General features: G+C 40.7%; 1 protein-coding gene across 1 annotated transcript in view; it reads left to right on the plus strand.

Moving 5' to 3' along the window:
- The window catches only part of LOC134497938 (collagen alpha-6(VI) chain-like), a 71,293-nt gene that overhangs the window by 30,777 nt on the left and 20,514 nt on the right, over nt 1–20,002 (plus strand). Inside the window, exons 14-25 of the mRNA XM_063303972.1 lie at nt 324–377; nt 1,755–1,830; nt 3,764–3,786; nt 4,566–4,610; nt 4,936–4,989; nt 5,485–5,547; nt 8,482–8,547; nt 9,130–9,183; nt 10,902–10,937; nt 15,461–15,523; nt 16,183–16,245; nt 18,167–18,229. Coding sequence (XP_063160042.1) covers nt 324–377; nt 1,755–1,830; nt 3,764–3,786; nt 4,566–4,610; nt 4,936–4,989; nt 5,485–5,547; nt 8,482–8,547; nt 9,130–9,183; nt 10,902–10,937; nt 15,461–15,523; nt 16,183–16,245; nt 18,167–18,229 — 660 coding nt within the window. The remainder of the gene's footprint in view (nt 1–323; nt 378–1,754; nt 1,831–3,763; nt 3,787–4,565; nt 4,611–4,935; nt 4,990–5,484; nt 5,548–8,481; nt 8,548–9,129; nt 9,184–10,901; nt 10,938–15,460; nt 15,524–16,182; nt 16,246–18,166; nt 18,230–20,002) is intronic.

A 20,002-nucleotide genomic window follows, 5' to 3' on the forward strand; every position in this document is an offset into this window, starting at 1 on the left:
TTTTATATTTTGGTGCTAATAACAACATTTTTGGGGTTTCAGTAACCTTATTTTCCATCAGTGTAGACCTATGTGAATATAATATACACTAACATATTCAGTACTGAGATTATGTGTCATTTCATGCTAACTTACTTTATTATACTGTACATTTCAAAGTAAAAAAAAAATACAATTTAGGTATAATAGTTTACTGACAGTGAGCCATTGTGTTGTTTCAGCAAATACAGTATTGGCTGAAGTGCGGAAGAAAGAGCTCTGCCACCAATAAGAAGCAACATAATTGAATTAAATTTGACTTCCTCCTTCTTGTTATCTTTCAGGGAAAGACAGGCTTTGATGGTTATCCAGGCCACCCTGGTGAAGAAGGAGGAATTGTAAGTAACACACCAAGCAGAGCTATTGAAAGAATACATTGTGGTCACCTAAGATAAGGCTACCTGCAACTTCCTTTGTTCTTCTTTTCTTTCTAAATACTTAGTTTGTCCTAAACTCTCAACCCTACAGCTGCCAAGAACTGTGTGAAAGAAAGGGGCAGAATCCTTCATCAAGGCCCGAGCACCTGGCCCTGATGAATGGAGAGCAGAGCAGCATGCTTGCTTCTCCCTGGGTGGAAGAAGGGGAAAGAGAGAGGAGAGGAAGTGGGAGTGGCAACAAACAGCTTTCTCAGAGTTGCACTGTGGGATAACTCAATTTACATGCTAATTCACATGCTAATGAGGCATGCTGGATTTGCCAGGACTTCCAACACAACTATCCCTGGAAATCTGCAACTGTCCTTTTTATAACATTCTAAATGCTTTTGATAGATAGATAGATAGAGAGATAGATTGTCCGATAGAGTCAGAAATCACACTGAGACGAGGAGTAGGTCTCTAGTGTTTATTACTGCTACATAAGACAGAATCCTAACAAACTGAAGAAGCGTGGGAAAAACCCAGACAGATAAACCCCAAAAGTTAAGGTGGGTCTGATCTGTGTCTTTTTGAATGGCTGCTTAATTCCTCAGTACTACTCATGCGTTTTCCCCCCTGGATAGAGGCCCCTTCTTGCTCGCCATCAGTACTCATGACATAGATGGTAGATAGACAGACAGACAAACTGACAGTCAGACAGTTCTGTGATTGCCCCTTATGAAGACAGAATGGTGTCAATCATATGGAAGAGGGTTTGTGGGTGTACAACAAAGCTTATCCAATATATCAATGTGGGCTGTTTATGACCTGGTCAAAGAAAGCTGATTATACGGAGCAAATAATATAAAAGTAAGGTGATAGAGAAGAGGACTGGAATGTTAACAATCTGCTGTGTGTGAACCATACCTCTGAAAAAGATTGCTTCATTTCAGCATTTATGAGGATGTGTGTTCATACTCCTGTATGAGAGTCTATATGTGCATTTTAACAAGCATGTGCAGTAAGCTCACATTTGAAGAATAAGTTCACAATCTAAATATAGCCATAGCATTAGATAATTAGTGTTTGGAAATGTTTGCCAGTCTCATGAGTTAATCTTACATTACTTAGTTATACCAATCAAAGAGATTACTTAGTTATCATTGTTAGGTTTGACAGCTCCTGATTCAGTGAAGGTTGGTCTGCATTTCATAGCATATAGCCAGGAGACAATCCAGCAGATTTCAACCACTCTAATTAGAGAAATTAAAGACATCCTTCAAAGAAAAGGCAAACGTATCTAAGGCACTGGTCATATTCAACAGACAAGTTTTCCAAGTTTTCTCTTTCTTTCCTTAGGGAAGCCGTGGGCTGATGGGCTCTAACGGAACACGAGGAGAAGCTGGATGCTCTGGTGCTAGAGGTCCCAAGGCAAGTCCTTTTCCAAAGGGATCACCCAGAAGCTTAGGTGCTCTTGTCACATTGTACTACATATTATTTCGTCTCTCACCATCTTGGTGTGGTTCCAATGTATGCTTGCTTCTTCTTGCAAAATGATTGCATAGTCCTTTCCCACTTAAAGAAACCAGAATGCAGGGGTGTCTGCAGGGCATCATAAAAAAAATCCAGAAGGTGGCCCCAATGATGTGATTGAAGCTCTGCCTGTTTTTATATGTGATGTGCATAAAAAACAAGTGGAACTACAAGTGCATTGTTGTGGCTGCCTTCTGAACTTTTTGACCACATCCTAAGGACACCCATGCTGGAATGTGTGCATTTTTATCCAGTAAATCATATCTGTATTTACCAAAAGGAAGATGCCCCTGATTTAAAGATGATCTCTTCTCAAAAAAGGAAGATTAAACAGCAACAGCAGCAGCAGCAGCAGCAACAAGAATATAACAGGATACAAAGCTTGCACATGGCTCAACTTCTCTAATTTGCCAGCTAGGGTTGCTGGCTCCTACCAAAACCAGAGCTGGAGATTTTTTCACCCAATAAATGTGTTCGATATATGACACTCTTGTATAGGTGTGTGCATGTATGCATGTGTAAGTCGCATATGCTAAGTGGCCACACTCGGAACAAGGGGCAGGGAGAAAATAAGTTAAGCTTCTGTTAATTGCATTAAGTGATTGCTGATTAAAATTAATTGCATGTAAAAGAAGACATCCCATTTATAAAATTAAGTGATCCTCCATCCTGCTTACGCATCACAATTCATTATTTTACATAGAGATTACTTTCTTGCATGACCACAAATGTACAGCTGTACACATGGGTTCCTGCAGAGAAAAAGAGACTGGAAATCTGGGTGCTGCAAACATAACCCTATGCAGGCTTAATCTGTAGGAAGCCTCACCGAAGCCAGTAATTCATATTCCTGGTTAAGTATGTATAGGCTGCTGCTATGTCAGCTGCTCCTTATAAGCTGGGGTGGAACCTTGGGAAGAGCTCTTATTGTCTTTGATTCCAAGCAGAAGGATGTCTAAGCAAGCTTACTCTTTAGTAAGTCTAACTCTAGTGAGTTCAGAGTCTCTTACTGTATTTCCAGGAAGCATTTCAGTAAGTTTATTTACGGTATTTAATTCTGTTCAGCAGATGTCCTATCTTCTTTCTTCAATGGGTGTGTTGAAGATGAGTGTTTGCAATGGAGGGCCTCTCTATCCATGGAGACAGTGAAGATTGAGGATGCCGTTTTTTCAGATCTTCCTTTGTATAGACAGCCTCCATGGATAGAGAAGGTTTTCCATTGCAGCCACACATAGGATTTGACAAGGGGAAAGCGGGCCTAAAGTGGCCATCCTTGTCTCTCTTAAAGTGACAGCAAGGCCTTTTTCTTTTTCCTGTCTCTATTTTAACAGCTTGCTTTAATTAGTTTCATCTCCAGCCTGTTTGTTTACTTTCTACAGCATCTTCCTCTATTTCCATATTCGTAGCAAATGGCAGAAAATCCACAATTGGTTATAGGGGATAATTTACAGGGAACAGTTAAAAATGGGAAAGAGGCTGCCAAGTTCCTGTTGTGAGGTGAGCAACTGCTAGGAATGGGCATTTGAGGTATCACCTAAGGGCAGTGTTTCTTAACCTTGGCCACCTTAAGATGTGTGGACTTCCACTCCCAGAATTTCCCAGCCACCATGGCTGGCTGGGGAATTCTGGGAGTTGAAGTCTACACATCTTAAAGTGGCCAAGGTTGAGAAACACTGTTCTGGGGGTTAGAAAGAAATCTGCTAATCACTACCTGAATGTTGACTTGCATTTCTAGTTTTCTAGTATTTTTAGTTCAGAAAAATAGTCTATATTCTGTTTCAGGACTTCTGAATTTCTTCTAACATAACACCCAGTTTCTTTTACATTTCAGGGAGCAAGAGGATATAGAGCGAAAGAGGTAGGCAACTGTTTAAAACAGAGAAACAAACTACTTTCTTCACAGGATGTGGCTGAAAGATTTAGTTCCACTATTTCTATCTCACCATCTTTCAAAATCAGTCTAAAGATGATTTGTCATCCTCTTCACTTCTGCTGACCTTGCAATGCTCAGAACAAGGAACCAAAAAAAAAAAAATCAAGATCCCAACTCCAATCATTTCAAGTAATGAGAAACAGAATGTCTTTCTCTCTTATTCCATGAAAAAAGGGGGAAAAAAGAATTAACACCCCTTCCCCTTTCATGTCCTTACTTCATATTGTCTGTCATAGGAAATGGTTCATATGAAGGGGAACTACAGAGACACCAAGCCACATTACCCTTGAAAACTTTGTCTAGGAGGGAATGTGAGAGCAAAACTTTCAAATATATGGTGAAATCATGAAATCATGAAGGTCTGGACCTGAGTTCAGAGTGGCACAAAGTGCTTAGGTAGAAGTGGCTTAATTTGAGTAGGACTATTACTTCTCTTCCTACTTCTCCTCTTTTCTTTATCAGTATATTATTATTATTATTATTATTATTATTATTATTATTATTATTAGCAGAACTGTATCAGAAATAGTTGGTTGTATCTAATATGTATATGCCAGTGCTGGCTGATCATGCCTTGGAGAGTACATAAGCTATATAGAGGAAGGAAGAAAAAGGAATGTATCATGCATGGAAGGCTTCTAATCTGATGCTGCAAAAATAGCAAGGAATTTCATAATAAGTATAGCTTAAATTTTCTCCAACAGGGTGAAACTGGTGATGTTGGGCTTGATGGAATTGATGGACAGGAGGTATGCTTTAAACCAGACATTTTGATGAGTCTAAATACTTTATGTAGAGTGCACTTTCTGAGATGGACTAAAGATGCATATAGTTTTTGAATGAACATAGAATTGAATTAAGTCACAAAACAGCTGCAGTAGCACTAAGAAACCAGCCATCTGTTTACAATATTACAATCTTATGAATGCCTTGTAAAAGCTACTGAAAGAAAGAACAAGTCTCAAAAAAGCTTTCCAGATGTCTTCTGAAAGATTGGAGACCCACTCTAATCCAGATCCTTTAAGAAACGTGTTTCACAAGGTTGTTGACTTCCTTTTTCTTTTGGGGCTCTAGGGAGAACAAGGATTCCCTGGATCACATGGACAAAAGGGTCATTCAGGACGAAGGGTAAACTGAATTCCATGCTTGAATGCATTATGGGTAGGAGGCATTGTAACCTTTTGCAGCTTTCCCCAATTTGGCACTGTCCAGATGTGCTGGGACTACAACTCCTAGAATTCCTTGTTGGGGATTCTCAGATATATAGTGACAGCACATCTGGAAGAGGGGAAAACTGCTGTATAGCATTCTAAGCAAAATTCTGACTCTTTGGAAACTCCTGTGACTTAATGATTATATGATAAATAAATGCATTATTTACACAAAGGGATTGAATAGTGCCAACTGATCTGTCTCCAGGGGCATCAAACACAAATGCTGTAACCCAGATTAGTGACTTTAACCTCCTTCCTTTCCACATTACTGTTGTGAACTAACTACTGGATGGGGAGCACCAAACACTAACTCTGGGCTGATATCTGAGAATGTAATGAGTGGTACTAGAAAATGTGAGGTAATGTACTCTAAGTGAACTCTTCTCTTCTCTTCTCTTTGTGGTGAAAGGGTAGAGAAGGCCCTAGAGGAGAACCAGGTGAACATGGACAACCTGGAGTAAGAGGAGACAGTGTAAGTAATAGTGGCTATTGCTTTACTTTTAAAACAAACAGAATAACAATAGTCAGAAATACCGATTTTAGAATTATGTGTTGCATTTCTTAAATCAATTGTTAGCCGCTTTTCCTCAGAGGGAAAAGGCAGGTATACATATAATAAAGAAATACAGTAATAGGCCTGTGCCTCAGTAGGTAACAGCATGTGGCCAACCATGTCTAGGCTAGGAAGCTAAGCTCTACTGGGCCTCATTAGTACTTGGATGGGAGAGCACCAGGGAATACTAGGACTATAGGCTTGGCTGGGAAGTTGGGGAAAAAATCCTGACGCAGCCACGGCAAACCACTTCCTTACTGTTGCCGAGGTAATTACACAGATATCTGTGATCTGACTAGCTTTCTTCGACTTCAGGAGATTTCTTCCTTTCTGGAGTTGTGCTGTGGCCTGTTTGTAGCCTTCTCTTGCAGCAGCTAGAAGAGGCACCTCTACATTGCTGCACATGCATGGAGGCCTCTTCCAGCAGCTGACTCAAAAAGAAGGCTGCAGAGGAGGTCCCAGAGCAAGCATATGAGAGCAATGGGGCCATTTCTCTTGGTTCCCAGAATCCCCGCAAAGATCTGTGCAGGCAGATAAAGTAGTATTTTTTGGAACAGGGATGGATAACCTTTTGGGCACTGCACTTTTTTTTCTAAATGGGGCCAAGGACTGCAGTGGTCAGGAGGACAAGGACTGGAAGGAATGGAGTTCTCTTATTTAGAGGGATGGGGTGGAGCTTTCTAGGTTTTTTTTTTTTTGGTGGTGGTAGGGAGTTGGTTTTCAAGAGAGCCAATTTGGTGTAGTGGTTAAGGCACCGGGCTAGAAACTGGGAGACCATGAGTTCTAGTCCTGCCTTGGGCACAGAGCCAGCTGGGTGACCTTGGGCCAGTCACTCTCCCTCATCCCTAGGAAGCAGGCAATGGCAAACCACTTCTGAAATCTTGCCAAGAAAACTGCAGTGGCTAGTCCAGGCAGTCACCTGGAGTCAACACTGACTTGAAGGCACATCCATTCACAAAAAATGGTTTTCTCCTAGAGTTTACCAGAATGGGTTCAAGGCCTCCTGCAGTCTTGGGGGCTGTAGGTTGGCTATGCCTGCATTAGATTCAACACAAGTAGAACAAGGCTTTGGGCCCTGATCTCTAGCACAGCTCTGATGGCTTCCATTTGATCTAGTGTTTCACTGGAGGGCCTTTCCTATTAATTTAAGTTCCCCATGTACTTCCAGTCTTCAATGCTCTTAATCACACAGGAGCCAACAGGTATGGAAAAGGCTTGCAAAAGGCTGAAAAGCTACCTTAGATCACAAGGAAACCAACTTAAGTGACACAATAGGTTGTTGGACTTCCTCTTCTTAACCCCAGCTGGCAAGATGGTTTGGAGTGGTGAAAATAATAATCCAGCAACAAATAAAGGATTACTTCAAATTGTGCCCTAAAGTGGCAGTGTTTCAAATATTTGGTATAATGGCTGAAGTTGAGACCTGGTAAAGTTATAATGCCAAAACCTTTTTTTCTTTCTTTCTTTCCTTTTCTTTTAATAAGTCAAGTTGCATAACTGAATGCTATTCTCAGAAAGACAAATGGCCCCAGTTATCAGTACAGTACAGAGTTTGGCACAGTCCTGCTGTTTTGTTCTGTTCCATGCTTACAGGAAAACCTTTGTAACTGCTTCATGCAATTGACATTGGTGGTATAAAGCCCTTTAGAAGCCCTTTTGTTTCTTTGGAAGTTTGTGTGAGTTGGAACCGATCATAGTTGAAAAACTGCAAGTAGCACTGAAGAAGCCCTTATAACTTTGTGGCAGATTGCTCATCTAGGTAGCTATCTGTTCTAATTTACACTGGACAGTCCTGGATTGGGAAGTGTTTCAGATTGTTTAGTCCTAAGCTAATTTAATGCTAAAGAACCATATAACACATAACAATAAATAAAAATAAGGAAAACCGAAGGCCTTGCTTGAAGCTCCCCAGCAACAGTTTTCAGTTGTTTAACAGCCTGAACCTCAGAAGCACAAATCATCTATTCACAGTTTAAATTATATAATTAGTTTGCATCTATAGATGTAAGTTTGTAGTTGTAAATGTTATGGAAACCTAAACCCACCAATGATCAGTGGCTTTCTGTATAGTCCCAAGAATGTTCCAGAAATATATCTAGACTGTCAAGGCTTGCTCTGGACAGAATGAATGCTATTTGAGGTGGCTTGAACCAGAAGCCAGTGGTTGGTTAGAACCAAGGGGCCAGCCACATACTGCAAGGGGGACGGGCATACCGATGAAAACAGTATCGCACTGTTGCAACCCAAAGGACAATGCCAAACTATACATAGGAATGCATCAAAGCCAGGAAGACCTTGTGGCTCAACCAAGATCCAAGCTTGGAAGAGCACCCTGTATAGACCTCCTGTTCAGGAGGATCTAATGCATCTCATGCCAGAGGATTTACAGCTCGCTGTGTGAGGTTACTATTCCTGATAGTCCATTTCACTGAAATGGCATGCTGATTCAAGAAACTTCTACCCTTCCTGTACATACATACATAATTTGGCAAGAGTATACTATGAGAGAGAGAATGTCCCCCAGTCCGTTGTTGGAAGTATAGGAAATTACTGGTCTGATAATTCAGAATGTTGCTGTATTTTTTTAAAAGATAAAGGGATAGACATTATTTTGTATAAAGGTATTTATACCTTCAGTCATGAATCTACCTACTTAGATTGTATGCTTGGCTTCCTTGCCTACCACAGTGATTTCCTCTACTGCTTCAAGGAAACTATTCTGTTGCTTTTGACTGAAGGCCTAACTTTATATTAAGATGAATGTAGATTCTATTACACTGACCCATTTTTTTTTCAGCTGCAGGAAAAACAGTAATCTGTGAAACTGCTTAAGAACTTGTTTGTTCTTTTCAGGGGTTTCCTGGATCTGACAACAATGACCTTGGTCCTCCGGGTAAAAGAGGAAACGTGGGGCAGCAGGTATCCAAGCATCTAGAAATCATTGAGGGCATACCAAGCTATTTCTAAATAAAATGTTGCATATTTTGGCCAGTCTGCATCTTGTTCTCTTATGAATCTGAATCAGCAGATTATTTATTCATTTACTAATGCTGATCAATATTCATTTTGAGAGTCAAATGTATCAGATGTGTCAAAAATAAAAAGGGAGAGCCAGTCACTGTGGCTAGTGGCTCTGTCTCATCTCAGGTCCAATTATTGGAGGCACAAAATATTCCATTGTTCCCTGTGGATTTTGGCAGGTCTCCAGAGTCAGCTGAAGCCAAATTGAATTAAGATGCCATTGGCAGTGCTAACCGAATGTGCATTTATTCGACTTTTCCAGATTGAATCAGGTTTATACATGCACACGACACATTCACACAGCAAACATGTGCATGCAACACACACACACATATACTCACAATTGCAATGAGGCGGCTTAGAAAGTCATGCCATATTGTGAACATTTGCTTGAATCGTGGGTCAGAATTCATCACACATAGATGGCAGAGCCTAGAAAAGAGGCAAATATCATTTAAATAATCTTGCTGTCTTTTGTAGGGAGAATCAGGAGCTGATGGAGAACCAGGAGAAGAAGGCGAGAAGGGGGCAAATGTAAGAGTACTTATATGCAGAGAATGCTTGTAGCAAACACTATAGCTATGGTTAGAGGAACAATCCCTTCCCTTTCTCAAATGTAATCTCTCCTTAAAATATCCTAAAATTAGGATATGGTGCCCTTAGGGTCTCAGTAATTTTTTCACGGTGCCCCTAGGCTCCTAGTTCACATAGTATCTGATGGATGTCAAGAATTGCTGTGTTATCCTTCAGCATTCCTGTGAGTTTGCTGCAGTGTCCTTGAGTGACATGGCACACAGCGTGGAAACCACAGCCCTAGGTACATAGGGAAAAGCCTCTTAAGGCTTTTTAAAATCCTTTTCTGTACCAGTCTTGTCTTTTTTCCCTTGGGATTGGTATGACCCCATTTTTTTTCTCCTTCTGCTTTAAGATGCTTTGGCGTAAGACAGGTGCATCATTGGTTACTGTAAAAAAGAAGGGGTGCCTATAATCACAGGGGTGTCTATAGGAGATGTCAAAAAAAAATCAAGATGGCATGAGCAAAGACCTGCCCCTTTTTTATGTGCATCGCACATGCCTCCCCCACACCAGATGCTCCTGATTAATTACTCAACTTTGGGTCATTAGATGGCATTGGTCAACCATTCTCTTGAGCTGCAGCAGTATGGTCAATGGTGGGTACTGTAGTCCCACAACATTTGGAAAGACAGGGCAATGAAATACTGCTGTAACATAACCTAATGCCAATGGAAGTTAATATTTATAGCTCAGGGTTGAACTGTGGAGTCCTTGGTGCTCTCTGAGCCTTGTTGTTTTCATGCAGACCTTTCATTGCCAGACTAGGCAACATCTTCAGTGCGAACAGGGAGAGGACCTTGCTCTCTGTTTATATATAGTGGCTTGCCCTGCTTGTGTTGCTGGGGGTGTTGTTCTCTCCTTGGGAGTTCTTTGATTGGGCTGTTGTTTGCTGTTTGGTTGATTGCCTGAGTTGATAGTTCCTTGATTAGGGTGTATTGTGTGTTTGATGGTTCATCTGCTGTTAATCCTAGTGTTGGCTTTTGCATATCTGGGTGTCGATTGCTGGCGAGGAGGTGTACCGGTCTTTTGGCTTTTCTATTGTCTCTTTTGAATGGTATGTAAATGTTGTTTACTTCTATGTGTTTGTTGATGGCTGCTTTGTCTGAGTGCCAGGCTTCCACGAATTCTCTGGTGTTTTTGGATTTGGCTTGGTTTAGGATGCTCACAGTTTCCCAGCTGAAGCTATGGTTCAGTCTGTCCATGTGTTGTGAGATTAGAAAAGCCAAAAGACTGGTACACCTCCTCGCCAGCAATCGACACCCAGATATGCAAAAATTGCTGGTATATTTTGATTCTTTGATGAGGCTTGTAGAATATATAGGGTTGATCAATACAGGTGTTTCTAAGAAAGTGATGGCAGTGAATGTCCTATTGATGAATCTGGAGCTGCTGCTGAAGTATCTTCAAGGCCTAAGCGGCCAATGTAAGATGAACATTTCACATAGGCTTAAAAGTGTTTTTCAAGCTTGGCAACTTTAAGATGCATGGACTTCAGCTCCCAGAATTCCCCAGCTGGCTGATCTCTGCATGCTGGCTGGGGAATTTTGGGAGTTGAAGTCCACGCATCTTAAAGTTGCCAAGTTTGAAAAATACCGGCTTAAAGTCTGTGGTCCTGTACTTTCATGACTTGCTTCAGTATGAGATGCTATAGCTGCTTTCCCCCACTCTTCTTTTAGGGTCTCAGTGGGCAAAGAGGTCCTCCTGGCTTAAAGGTGAGTAACCATTGCATTTACATACTACTTCATTACTGAGAACTGAGTCTGATTTTTTTCCCTTTCTCTCATTTAAAAATGGGTCTTGGGAATTCACATTGAGTTCATGAATAGCAATGGATTCTTTTACAGGCTGATTCCAGTGCTGAATCATTCTTGATATGGGGAACTAATAATTTAAAAGAAAACTGACTTTCATGAAATTAATGATATTTCTAATTGTTCTTGGAAAGGCTGTTAGCTTTCTCTAGCAGTGAAAATGATCAAATATTGAACTGCTAATAATTAAACTTAAAAATCATGATGTACAATCCTGTCCAGATCTTAGTTTGTCCATTCTTTTTAATAAGGGTACAATTATTTGATCACTAAGTTTAACCCTTGCTTCATTTTCATGTCTCTGTTGGGCCAGAGCAGTAACAAGTTATTCTCCTGCCATTAGAAAACTCCTTCCTTGAGTTTATTCCATATCTTTATTCTGTATCACCACATGCCCTCCCACTGGAGGCCTTAACCAACCAGGAGGGATACGGATTTAAAATACAAGTAGCTGCATCCACAGCTCCAAGGACTGTGTCCACTTCCTTGGGACTAACAGGCTCAAACCCATCCCAGATAACATCACAATACTGTGCCTTAGTTGCTAGAATCCAACTGAGAGCAAATCCAAGTAATTTTATCCACCAGGTGTCAAGAATAGTCTTCACAGTGACCCTGCAGATGCTCCATTGATCCAACCATGTAACAAAGCCACAGGAAAGCTCCCTCTGAAACTCAGTAGGTCCACTGGGGTGAGCATGGGGCGAGCTGATTGAAAAGGACTTGCCTTCCTGTGGAGGAGGGTGCTACAGTAAACTCCAGGGTTACCAAGTAGTGATCTGTCCAGATAGTGATGCCCCAACTCAGATCATAACATCATTGCCCTGAAACAAAAGACAGGTCTAATGTGTGACCTCCCCTGTGAGTTGGGCCTGCAATAAGTTGCATCAGGCCCCTGGTTGTCATGGTGGCCATGAACTCCTGTGCTGCCTCCAAATCTGCCTCCACAGATGGCAGATTGAAGTCCCCAGGACCATAAGTCTGGGAAGCTCCATTGCAGCCCAGATACAGCAATTGAGCAGAGCAGGCAGGGAGGCTGGTACAGTAGCATGGCTCCCAACTGATCCTTGAGGCCCAGTCTCATCAGTAGGGTCTCATACCCAGCTATCTGCGAGGCAGTACCCCTGACACCATTTAAATTCTGCAAGCATACAGCTGTACATTGGTGGCTTTTGTATTTTAATGGAAACCCCACACAAGACTCCTTGTATTTCAGAGATGGAACTAGGCAGGCATATGTATAAAAATGGAGAGTGTGATCGCACATTGTCCCTGCCCTGCCCCATTCAATGAATGCCAGAGCAGAACTCTTTATGTATGCAAATTCTGATCGAGAGCAAGCAAAAAGCAGGATCTTTGCTGGTACAGAAACTATGCACGCACAGTTGTGCTCAGTTTTGCTAGAACTCTGATAGAACAGGAGGAAGCTAAGGACTAGGGACACGAAGCATGACCCCTTTCAAGTAAATATATTTCAGTACGGTACTCTAACCAGAACTAGTAATTACTTAACTGAGAATAGTTAATAGAGTTTGAGAAGGGCTCAGTAACAGAATTCAAGAGAGCTGTCACTGTGTAGAGTAAGCTATGCCCTAAAGGCTGTATCCAGGGCATGTGACTCTGGGGGCCTGAATTTGTCTACCTCTGGTACAAGGCAGTACAGCAGGTGTGTTAGAACTTGAGAAGCAGTGTGGAATAGCGGTTAGAATAGATTGGGAGTTCAAAGATGCAGGCCCCAACTGATTAAACCAGTTACCACTTTTCAGTCTTATAATTAATGGCAAACGTCTTATGAACTACCTCAGGTTTCTTGAAGGAAGGTGGAAACCTAATTTAAAAATAGCAGTAGAGGAGAGTTAGTTCTTCAGGAACAGTACAGTGTGTTGCTATATACCAGTTTCTGAGGGCAGCAGCCAAAGAGGAAGATTGCCTTCTTTTTCATAGTTGGATAAAGGGAGCTTGCCCTCAAAATCCAAATACTTCCTGCCATAGTAGGGATCTTGGCATATTTCTTGCCTTTTGGTCTGGACTGACTTCAATATAATTTCCTTTCTGTCTGCCTTGCAATCCAACTGGCAGTATTCTTACAGAACCCTAGAGGGCCCTGCAGGCTTTGACATTTTTCTAAATTATTTCTATTCCTTCACTTCAGCAGAACATTTAGAACATTACTGGAAAATTATCCTTCCATCGAAAGTTTATCATTTGCAAGCTGAAGTTTCCTTTTATTTATTTCTAAACTCTTCCTTCATTAATCATTGCCTGAGTTGGCTAAACTTAGGTTACTTCTTAAAATTCCTCACATTGCCTTATTCTAAAATTTCAAGTGAATTACCGAAGGCGGCTTCCCTCTGACTGGTGCCTTCCAGGTGAGGTAAAACTGTGAAAATTGTAGGTCTGATTTTCATTTTTTTTACCATTTCCATGTCAAGAAAGTAAAAATTAAATCAAGAAATGAATGCTAATCCCAATGACTCTCCTTCATATGTATATTGCTCACTTATGATGAAAGGAAAGGCGCAATTGTAAAAATGGAAAATCCATCTTTGATTACGTCAGACTCAGCTCAACATGTGGCAGTTTCATTGTATAAATATCTGCTGTGAATTTACTACTCTAGACACTTCCCTACAAACTTCCCACAATTTCTAGGAGAGACATTACAAGGAGGTATTGTGGCAAATGACAATTGTAGCTCCGTGAGGTCTAATGCTCATTAGAGTAATGCTATGGACCAGGGATCCTAAACTTTTTGCCATCACACCTCCCTTTAGTGTAATTTTAACATACACACCTCCCCTAAAAATCCAGACACCAAAATGAGCACAAATGAAGGATGAAAACAAAACGATGAAACTTTGGGAAAGATGGATTTATTGTAACAATGTAACTAAAAGGTTCTTCACACTTCCCCTGGTGTCTGTCTCTGCACCTCACAGTTTGGGGAACCCTGCTATAGACATTGCCTGCAACTGTTGCTGCTAGGTGAGCGCACCACGACCCACCAAACCTGGCACCCAATCTGTGTGAAGCAATGAACTGTGACAGCAAGTATTAGAATGATATATACAATAGACCTAGGCTCGGCTATCTTTTTGATCTGGTAGGCAATATTTGAGATTTTGAGCCAGTATTATGAACATTCACAAAATGGCTGCCATGGTATGGCAAATCACAGGACCCATCACCTCCTGTAGCTTCCCTGAATCTTCTCTACCATCTCAGTTTACTTGGTTTTGGGTTGTTGTTTTTTTTTGGTTAGGAAGTGGAATTATTTTCCCAAAAAGTAGTGAGCTGTATCAACACATTGTTTTTATTTTCTGAGAATGCTTTTGGGATCTATGTAGGATTCAGAGGTATTGCTGGAAAGACAGATAAAGCTTGAAGCTAGTGTTTTGCCCTACAGTACTTGAGTTTCTTCTTCTTTTAATTTATTTTTTTTAAAAAAATAAACCATTAAGGGGCTGGAACCTGATATGCACCAGGGAAGCTATTACTGGGCACATAAGAATTCTACAGGCATCACACTGGGGACTTAGGCTTTAGATAGTAGAAGTGGGATGGCCAAGATTAGAAGCCAGATTGACTTCGTGTCCTGACTTCTATTTAAATTGTAGGAATCAGCATCTGAAAGCCCTTTCCTCCCTCCCTCCCTCCCTCCCTCCCTCCCTCCCTCCCTCCCTCCCTCCCTCCCTCCCTTCCTTCCTTCCTTCCTTCCTTCCTTCCTTCCTTCCTTCCTTCCTTCCTCTTCTTTTTGTTTTTTTCTCCCCTTTTTTTCTGTAAATGCTGAAACAGAAGATCAGAAATTTCAGGTTCAAGTCTGCATTGGCAGTAGTCTTGAGTAAACCAGAGGAAGGAGGACTTATACCTTTCTCAGCAATAGAGCGTGGCAGTAATGTCCACTGAGAGTCTCTGAAACTGAAGGTAGCCTCTGAAAACCAAGTGTGTATATATGAGTGAGTGATGGCAAAATGCGACTTTTTTTGGTTTTCAATTTTGCAAAGAATGTTCACTGCAAAAACAGAACCTCACGACTCTGATATGTTTCTAAATTGCTAATGAGTGAGTGCACCCTGCACTCTATTAAACTCCTTACATCAGACTTTTGCAACCTGGTACCATCCAGAAATATTGTACTTCAGTTCTCATAATTCCCAGCCATGGTGGTTACTGTTGAGTGGCAATCATAGCATTTGTAATCCAGTGGTTTTGGAAGGTATCAGATTGAAGAAAGATGCAATATAGGCAAGTAAGTGGCTTAAACATCCATACTTGTGTGGTTCCTCCTCTTCCTCCTCCTCCGCATTGTGACTGACATGGATTAAAGTAACTATTCAGTACTTGGCAAGAATACAATAATATCAGTGGATGTATAAGTGTTTACAATACACATTTCTTTTACTGCTTCATCTTTTATTTGACAGGGTGAACCAGGAAATGAAGGGGACCAAGGTTATCCTGGGGAAGCAGGGCTACAAGGCCAAAAGGTAATATTAAAGTTATATGGTGCAGCAATAGTCAATGTAGCATGGAATAAGTATAAATGTATAACATGTCCAGTGTCTAGAGTGGCTTGTGGTAGTTTGCCCAAATTGAGTTCTGCACAGCATATTGCAGTGAGGGCTCATCTAATTAGCTTTCTGCAGGCCTGAAAAAAATATAGGTAAAGGTAAAGGTTTCCCTTGACATTAAGTCCAGTCGTGTCCGACTCTAGGGGGCGGTGCTCATCTCCATTTCAAAGCTGAAGAGCCGGTGTTTGTCCGTAGACACTTCCGTGGTCATGTGGCTGGCATGACTAAGTGGAATGCCGTTACCTGCCCACCAAAGTGGTATCTATTAATCTAGTCACATTTGCATGTTTTCGAACTGCTAGGTTGGCAGGAGCTGGGACTAGCAACGGGAGCTCACCCGGTCATGCGGATTCGAACCGCCGACCTTCCGATCAGCAAGCTCGGCAGCTCAGCGGTTTAACCCGCAGCACCACCGCATATAGACAAGCATTTTTCCTATAGTTCCTATGTATCAAAGCAGTATATCCAAGATTGCATCTGATTTAACATCTTACCTGCATCTTACACTAAACTAATACTGAATCTAATTTTTCTGTCCGGATGTATTTTATGATTCACCTCTTTTTCCTCACTAGGGTGTTTCAGGGTTACGAGGAATACCTGGACTCCCAGGGCCACAAGGCCTACCTGGCCATCAGGTAAAATGGAAATTACCTTACTTTTGGTATGAATTAAATTAACTTGCTAAAACAAACTAACAATTTCAGCCTAATCTTAATATATATATGTGGCTGTGTAGGATTTGACTGGAATATAGTCACTTGTGCGTCAACCTTTCACAGAGATTTTAAACAGCCTAAAATGGGTTGTTTGTCATTTTTGTATGGTGAATCCTTGTTTTAATGGACTGTTGGGGGAAGGGGGGTGTCTGTTACCCCCCTCCCCCCATGTTATTACAGTGATGACAATTACTCAAATCATATCTGCACAGTGATATCATTCTGCAAATGAGATAAACTGACACAAATGATACAATTTGTACGATGCTGCCTTACACAACTGACATAAATTGCAACAGAATTGCAGCTGCAAAACTGAGGCTTCAGCAAACTTCAAACTTAAATCATGTGCTTGCTAAAATGTACTTTTAAATTTGGCAGTTGCCAAACCCACGGTCAAAGACGATACATTTTTGTAGGTGTCAAAATTAAAAATCTATGATGCAGTGCAGCTGTTAGATAATGCAGTCTGGTGGACTCCAATTGTAAAGTGCAGACTGTGAAGTCCACGATGTGATTCAGTTGCAAGCAACGTTCTCATACACAGAAATACCCAAGGATCCTAAACAAAACAAGATTATCTGAAACTCAACAGACTAGGGAAACACATTGAGTCATTGGTCTTGTTCAGATGAAATGTGGACTGAATCATTTCTTTGAAGATTCTTTAGTCACTTTTATTATATATAATAGTTATTAAGAATTTTGCTCATAATAGTAAAATCTAATACAAACTAAACAAAAAAGGGAAGAGAATAGAAAGAAGGAGTAGAAAGTGCAAGAAAAAAGAGAGAAGAAGAAGTAAGAATATAATAAAGAAATGAAATATATAAAGAAATGACTTCCAACCTTTATCACAAGTATAAACATATTTAATGACTCCTCATTCCCTCTAAGGTTACAAACATTTGTGTCTTCATCCCATATCCCATCTCTTATCTATAAACAAATTCGTAAAACATCATCTTTTCAGAAAAGATTCCTTAAACCCTGTGAAAGAGTTTTTTTCCTCCAGCCTCTTTTCCAGGAACAAAATGAATTACTGGGGGGGAAGTAACTTTCCCTTTTCCACCTCCCCACCCCTCCCCTCCCTTCCCTTTCTTTTTCTTTTTCTTTTTCATAAGAAATCAAAGGCCATGATCGGTAAGAATACAGCAAAAATAATATATATATATACCCAGTTTCTTGCTATTTGCTTTCTGCAAATATCACACCAGTGTTCCCCTTTTGCATTCTAGATAAGGTTCTTGGATACACGACTTGCTGTGTTAGAAATGTGTGGGGACATAGAAAGGTTTTTTTTGGTTTTGTTTTTTTAATATAATGTTTATTAAAAGAAAATTTTACATAAGATTTAAAAACTACAGAAAAATAAAAATAACAGTAGAAGAGATGAATGAAAGAGGACATCTAACTACCGCCACTATTCCTTCACCCTTTCCTGCTCAGATCTTCAGGCCTTATCAATTCTATTACAATTTTTCTCAGGAATTTCATTCCTTTGGATAAGCGAGTTCCACAAAAGACAACTTGTGGGCCTGGATTGTTTCATGAGACGTGGGTTGGCATTTTAAAAAAGAAACAAATGACTTCAGGTTATTTTAGAGTAGGCACAACGTCTGTGTCTCCCTGCTTAGTGATTTAGCAGACATTGCTTAAACTTGGATATGATTACAGAAGAAACACAAAAACTATTTAACTGGCTGCCAGAAGTATCTGAGGCAGAAGGTCCATTAGCTGTGTAGTTGAAAAAAAATGCCATTAGTTTTGTGCCATGAATAAAAGTCAGGAATTCCATTTTCTTTAAAAACTAACTTTCAATACATGCTTCTCATTGGAGGGTAATCCAGGAATCAAAGGCGAATCCGGCTCTGTAGGAAAAGTAGGCCACCTGGGTCCCAAGGTGAGCATTCCTGACTTTTCAATGATTTGGGAACAAGGTATGAATGCATTTCTTTTTAAATACAATGCAGCTGCCATCATTTCTAGTATTAATGCAGTATAAACAATTGTCCAGCACAGCAATTTGCTCACATTCCTTTGTACTTGGTGCAATATGCAGCCAGAACCAGTCTTGAGGCATATTTCTCCATTTTTGAACTACAGGTAGTCCTCGCTTAACAATCACAATTGGGACCAGCAACTCTGTTGCTTAGCGACATGGTCATTAATCAAGACATCACATGACCGCAACTTGCGATTTTACTCTGGCTTCTCCATTGCCTCTGCTTGTCAGAAGCTGTTTGTGAAGCCTGCAAATGGCAATCATGTGACTGCAGGACACTGTGATAGTTGTAAACGTCTGCCAGTTGTGAAGCGCCCGAATCTCGATCATGTGATCACAGGGATGCTGCAACAGTCGTAAATGCGAGGACCAGATGCAAAGTTACTTTTTCAGCACCATTGTAACTTTAAATGGTCGCTAAACAGGGCAGTTGTTAAGCGAGGACTACTTGTATATTGTTTACTGGATGCATCTGCAAGAGTTGATTCTCCTCTTTAAAGTCCTAAATATTCGGGTTCTGGGTACTCTTTTGCCTGTCTAATGAAAACAGCAGTGGGAATTTCTCTGCCTAAGCTTGGCCCATCTGAGATGCAGCTGGTGGGGACATGGGAAAGGAACTACTTGTTTGCAGCACTCAATATGTGTAAAACTTCTTACCCCAAGATATCTATGTAGTTTTTAAAATCTGTATCCCATCAAAGAGCCTCGTGTGGTGCAGAGTGATAGGCGGCAGTATTGCAATCAAAACTCTCCCCACAACCTCAGTAGAAGCTGGATTCTCAGGTAGTCGGCTCAGGTCGACTCAGCCTTCCATCCTTCCAAAGTCGGTCAAATGAGTACCCAGCTTGCTGGGGAAGGTGACAACTGGGGAAGGCGATGACAAACCACCACGCCGTATAGTCTGCCAAGAAAACATCGCGAAAGTGGCGTCCCCCCAAAGGGTCAGACATAACTCGGTGCTTGCACAGGGGACCTTCACTTTCACATTCCATCAAAGGTGGATTGGATTTCAGAAGTCTTTGGCTTGATTTTAGTTTAGCTGTTCTTGGGCCTGTTGCTTTTGCTCTCTAGAGTCTGTGGTTTTGTCCATTAACGCTTTTCTTAATTTTTTAGAGATATTTTTAATGTACTATTTTTGACATCTTACTTTCCAGGACTCACTTCCAATAACCCATGATTAGAGTGGAAAGGTGGGATAAAACCCTATTAAACATATTAAACAAATATAAGGAAGGCAGAGTTTCACAAGCATAGCAAAAATGGTGGTGGAAAGGCAGAACGGTGGAAAGTTAGGATAAAAACCATATTAAATAAATATAAGGAAGGTAGAGTTTCACATGCTTAGCAAAAAATGGCAATTCTTTGTTTCCTTAAGAAAGAAATGCTTCAGGAATTGTATATTTACCATAGACTCACTTAACCAGCTTTGATTATTTAACTGTACACCCACTTAATCAGCAAGTGTTTATTTATTTATTTGATTTATATTTCACATTTCCTCCAGGAGTTCAAGACATAAAACCCCCTCTTTTAATTTTTCCCATAACAAATATATTTGTGAGGTACTAGGCTAGGTGGAGAAGTAGCCCAAAGTCACTCATCAAAACTTCCTTGTCTGAGCAAGGACATCAGCCTTAGTCTCTCTAAGTCATACTCCAATATACTCCACTA

The sequence above is a fragment of the Candoia aspera genome, chromosome 4, assembly GCF_035149785.1.
Source record: "Candoia aspera isolate rCanAsp1 chromosome 4, rCanAsp1.hap2, whole genome shotgun sequence".
NCBI lineage: Eukaryota > Metazoa > Chordata > Lepidosauria > Squamata > Boidae > Candoia > Candoia aspera.